Source organism: Serinus canaria, chromosome 1A (genome assembly GCF_022539315.1).
Source record: "Serinus canaria isolate serCan28SL12 chromosome 1A, serCan2020, whole genome shotgun sequence".
NCBI lineage: Eukaryota > Metazoa > Chordata > Aves > Passeriformes > Fringillidae > Serinus > Serinus canaria.
The window spans coordinates 43969234-43974672 of NC_066314.1; the positions used below are offsets into that span (position 1 = coordinate 43969234).

The window sequence follows — 5439 nt, forward strand, 5'->3', positions numbered from 1 at the left end:
AATTCAGGGCTGTGCTTTCATGGCTGCTTTAAGTTCTCTGACTGCAGCTGGTGCCTATGACTTGGTGATGGCAAAGCTGATGCTCTTACTGCTCTGGTGGACATGACTGTGGGGTATCAGAAGGAGTTTGCCTGATGTGGAATAAAAATGCAGCAGAGGAAACCCCCACTGACAGGGGGTTTCACAGGGCATATCACTGGGAAATGGCACAGGATGGTCACTAAATGCACAGCCTAGAAGCTGGAACATGGGGCAGCTCTGAAAGTTTCCTTAATGATGTGTTTATTGCAGGCAGGAACAGGTTATGTCAGGGAGTTCCTGTCCTAGCAAACTTGGCTGAATGAGGAAGGAGCTCTGGTCTGCCGAGGTTTCTCTCAGCAATGTGATGGTACAGGGGCCCTCTCAGCCTAGTTTTATGGCAACACAGAGCATTAGTGATGTCAGTGAGCACTTGCACCTACACAGACAGCACCATCTAACCAGCCCCTCCACCAGAAATGCTGCTGCCCTTGAATGTCTTGCTGCTTGATGTGTTTCCTTAGGAACAGAGCATAGGCATTTGTGTGAAATTCCCACCCCTGAGCTGTAGGAGAAAATCCTATCCATCCAACCAGGAGCTAAGGTTTGGATTAATCTATTACAACAACTCTTTCCTGTTCATTTCCTGTTGAGCAACAACCTAAATACCCTGACCCAAAGGCAGAAAAGAATGCAAATTATTACTTCCCCTATTACATGGGAAATACAGAGAGGACAAAAGGTGAACTTCACCCCTGTGCTGAAGGTCTGAAGATCACCCTAAGAAGACTGTCTCTGAGTCAGAATGATTCAGTCAACAAGGTAAACAGCAAATTCCTCGTAAGGGCAAAAGAAAAACATCAGCTTATTTAATTTCCTGAGTATCAGACTTAGTCAGTTAACTACATCAGATATAGTCATGCTTTCTGTGCTTTCAGTACTCCTTCCTACCCTACCATCACACAAAATTGCTGCAGACCAGTCTCCAGCTGATGAGATTACTGACATGTGAATTCATGGGCCAACTGTGAAAGTAGAAGTTAAGCACTCTTGCTCTCTGACTGAGATCCACAACCGTGAGAAATGTTTGTTTGTTGTAACAACAGGGCTGGAATGTTTACTCACCTGAAGAACAGTGTCTTAAAAGAGAAATATAAATGCTCCTATTTTTTGGTACACAATAAGTTTTCCCAACATGAGGAGGAGACAGTGGGGTCAAAATTGGTTTCATATGTATATATGTAAAAATAACTAGTGCTATTTACAGATAACATACTGAACCTGTTATATTGCCATTCACAGACACTCATGTTTATCCTTGTCAGAACAGTGCAAAAAATTGCTCTTACAGTATGATTTTATTCAAGACACTCACTCTAAGCTTATTGCATTCTGCCACATTATACACGGTATCATGTGAAATCAGCTATTCTATACTGCAAATGGCATGGAAAACTACATATCTATACCATTTCCCATCATGTTCATATTTTTCCTGCATAGTCTAACCCCAGACTTCCTTACAAAAAACTCTGATAAATTAGTTACTCCTTCAGCTGGCCTATAGTGAGTCCTGCCACCAGAAAGATAATTAGCATTATAATGCTAATTGTTGCTTCTGTTGTCCATCCAATACTCCCTAAAAGAAAATCACACTTATTTCTAATGGCCATGGGAATGAGTGCTTAGATATCTTCACAAGAAGTTCCACCTCAACATGAGCAAGAATTTCTTCATGTTGGAAGTGGCAGAGCACTGGAACACCAGGGAGGTCGTGGAGTGTCCCTTTCTGGAGCCATTCCAAACCCACCTGGACACGTTCCTGTGTCACCTGCTGCAGGTGACCCTGCCTTGGCAGGATGTTTGACTGGATGATCTTCAGAGGTCCCTTCCAACCCTAACAATTCTGTGGTTCTGTAACCGAATTTGTGATATATGCTAGTGAACAAGAATTACAATTCCATCTGTTCCACTCCTACACATTCCTGGTGTGTAAGGACATTCAGGACCTGGAGAAGATGGCTTGTTGCACCAACAGCTTTAAATGTGCAGATTTCAGGAGGCAAGAATGGTTTTGCCTTCAATACCAGGGCACTAGAGTCAGTTTTGGAAGGTGAAGTGCACAAAACTCTATCAGTTCTGTTACTGAAAGGTCAAGTTTCCTGAATGTGTGTTTTCCACATTCAGCACCCAACATACTGAAGATCAAGGGAATTTCTGCAGGAACAGAAATACACATTGTGGCATGTGATGAATTTATACGTAGAGCAGTAGAAGACATTAATAAGGATGTGACAAACTGGCAATGGGCATAGGCGGTGGTTTAGCATATTTGCCTGTCAAAGGTTAAGACACAAATTAGCACTGATGTTTCACCACGTGAAACTGATGTTTTAGCACTGATGTTTTAGCACTGATGTTTTCTCTCTACACCCAGAAACATCTTTGCCTGGGAGTCAAAAGACACTGACAGGGGATTCGCACTTAATGCGCACTATAAACGCTGACATTTTCCATCCTTGCGTGTGGAATCACGAAAAGGTGCTGAATTGTGGATTATTTTCGCGGACGGACGGACGCCGCCAGGCTTTGGCGGCCCGCGGGGCTCGCCGGCACCGCCGGGAGAGGCTGTCAGAGCCCTGCCGCCGGTGCCACGGCCGCCGTGCCGGGCAGGCGCTGCCACCTCGCGGGGACCGGCCGGGGCAGCTCAGCGCGGAGCCGCAGGCGGAGCGGGGGCGAGCACGGCCGCAGGGAGCGCGCAGCGCGGGCACGGACACGGGCACGGCGCGGGCACAGCGCGCGGGTACGCGCACCGGGCACGCGCACCGGGCACGCGCACCGGGCACAGGCTCACAGCCCCGCACCGCCCACGGCCCCGCGACCACGGCGCGCCTCGCGGCAACAGCGATTGGTTGCGACGGAGGTGGGGGGGAAAACTGACCGGCCAATGAGAGAGGCCGGCGGCACTGCCGAGCCAATGGGCAGCCGCGTCTGTGGCTCTGCGCGTCGGGGCCCGGCAGCCAATGGGAGCGCGGCGCGGGTGAGAGGTCGGAGGTGGGAGAGCGGCGCCCCCGGAACGGGAAGCGGCGCCGGTTCCCAGCGCCTCCCGTTGTCCCGCGGCGCGCACGAGGGGTTTCCGCGCGGGCCCGCGCTTCTCCCGCCATGGTGAGCGGGAGCGGGAGGGGGAGCAGGAGGGGCGGCGAGCCGGGAGGCCCGGGAGCCGAGAGGGCGGGAGCGGCGGGAACCGGGTGCTGAGAGGGGCGGAAGCCGCTCCGTTACCGGCCCCGGGCGGGGCGGGAGGGAGCGGAGCGGGGGTCGCTGACCGTGTTCTTCCCCCGGCAGAGCCTGCCCCTGAACCCCAAGCCGTTCCTGAACGGGCTGACGGGAAAGCCGGTGATGGTGAAGCTGAAGTGGGGGATGGAGTACAAGGGCTACCTCGTCTCCGTGGACGGCTACATGAACATGCAGGTGAGGGGCCGTGCCCGGGCGGTGCCGGCCCCCGGCGTTGCGGATGCAGAGGTCGTGGATGCCCAAGCCTGGGAGCGCCCGAGGCCCGGCTGGATGGGGCTGTGGGCAGCCCGGTGGAGCGGGAGGTGCCGGTGCCCCTGGCGGGCTCGCAGGGAGATGAGGATGAGGATGATGCCCGAGTCAGGAGCTCTCCCGCCGCAGCCGCTGCGTGCCGGGGAGGCCGGCGGTGCCTTGGGGGGATGCGGTGCGGAGCGGGAGCGGGGCCGCTCGGCCACCCCCGGCCACTGCAGCCGGGGCTGGGGCTGGGCCAGAGCCGTCGTGTGCTTTGTGAGCTGCTTTCATGCTGTCATTCTGACTTTTTTTTTCTCATTTTCCTTTCAAGCTTGCAAACACAGAGGAGTACATAGACGGTGCGTTGTCTGGACACCTGGGTGAAGTTTTGATAAGGTAATTGGGGTATTAATTTAGGGTGGAGGAAGGCTCTAAATCACCTCACCACTTGCATTAAAGCTTGTACTGGTGGATGTTGTGTTTATTGCCTAATTAAGATGCCACGAGTAGCTCTTACAGGAAGGCTGTGAATGTCTCTTTTATATCAAAGTCCCTTCTGAGAGGAGGAAAAATGAATTTTTTAATATAAAGAAGTATTTACTATCCCTTTGTGGTGACTAAATACCTTTGTTTTTCACATTATTGTGTATCTGGGAATCCTTTGGCATTGTAAACTAGTGCACTGCATGCAGCTGGAAACTTTTTGCATGCTTTGATGTTAAATTTGACTATAACTGTTCACTCTGAAGTAAAATTTTTTTTTGTACAGCATTGTTAAACAGCTATTACATTTATGAAGTTGCACAATTTATTGTGCTGTGTGGAAAAGGTGCACAAGGTCAAGAGCAGCATTTTGTTCTGTAGAATTTGTCTGTTGCCAGCCTACTTTCAAGCAGAAAAATGTTTAAAGCATGTTTTATGTGGGGAAAATTCTAATGTTTATAGCTAAGGGAACTCTTGGTTCTGTTTACAGGTGCAATAATGTTTTGTACATCAGAGGTGTGGAAGAAGAGGAAGAAGATGGAGAAATGAGAGAATAGGTGTTTTGTATTTCTGGAAATAAACTTTTTTTTTTCCTTTTCTGTTTTTCATACTTTTGTGGTAAGACATTTATTTCCATAGTGGTTTTGTATGGGGAAAATTAACCCTTTTAAAGGTCTTTAATATTTTATTGCTGTCCAAAAACTAATGCTGGAGGAACAACAGGTAATTGTTTCAATTTAAAGTTGAAAATACTGAAATGAAAAGTGAGTGTTTTAAAAATACCAGTTATCTTCCCATCTGAAATGCAGGAAGAGTTAGCAGTATCTATATTTTACAGTTTGTATGTCATGACTATTTAAATACATTTCATCTTTAAAACTGTTTATAAAACTTTTGGGATTAGCTGGGAAGATTTCACTGCAAGTGAAGTGTGCAGATCTGTTATCCTGCAGTTTCTCTCATAAATATTCTCCTGCTTTGAGTCAGGAAGCTCGAGGTGTGTCTGCATGGTCATTAAGGAAGGACAGATGTGTGTCACCTTAGCAGCCAACAGCCACAGAGACAAAAGCAGCTGCAGAGCTCCACAGACTTGAGTGGCAGTAATAGAGCTGAGACAAGAGACTGCAGAATGGGAGTGTGATTTGTGAGTCTGCTGAAGAAGGGAAAGGGTGCTGTGGTCCTCCTCAGCATGTTGTGAAGAGAAGACGTCCTGTCTAAGAGCTGCACAGGTTGTGGCTGCAGTAGGTGCTTGTGGAGTGCAGCTCTCCAGCCCTGCTGCCTGGAGCACACATCCTGCCAGACACAACTGGAGTGGGCAGTGCTGGGGGCTGGGGGCTGGCTTAGAGTAGAACACTGGCTATGAGAGCTGTGGGAAGGACACCAGCCTGTCAGGATAGATCCTACAGAGAAATACCACCC

The 5439-nt window shown here is 49.4% G+C and overlaps 1 protein-coding gene across 1 annotated transcript; it reads left to right on the forward strand.

The window, feature by feature from the left end:
• Positions 1-3038: 3038 nt before the first annotated feature.
• SNRPF (small nuclear ribonucleoprotein polypeptide F) lies at positions 3039-4630 on the forward strand. The gene is made up of 4 exons (XM_030238155.2): positions 3039-3183; positions 3361-3486; positions 3869-3933; positions 4511-4630. The coding sequence occupies exons 1-4, from the start codon at positions 3181-3183 to the stop codon at positions 4575-4577; spliced, it is 261 nt and encodes an 86-aa protein (XP_030094015.1). The 5' UTR covers positions 3039-3180; the 3' UTR covers positions 4578-4630.
• Positions 4631-5439: the final 809 nt, after the last annotated feature.

Bases quoted from the DNA above. Each gene is read 5' to 3' on its own strand.
- SNRPF (XM_030238155.2), top strand. The intron at 3,487-3,868 runs GTGAGGGGCCGT...TTTCCTTTCAAG, and splicing joins ACGGCTACATGAACATGCAG to CTTGCAAACACAGAGGAGTA. The intron at 3,934-4,510 runs GTAATTGGGGTA...TTCTGTTTACAG, and splicing joins CTGGGTGAAGTTTTGATAAG to GTGCAATAATGTTTTGTACA.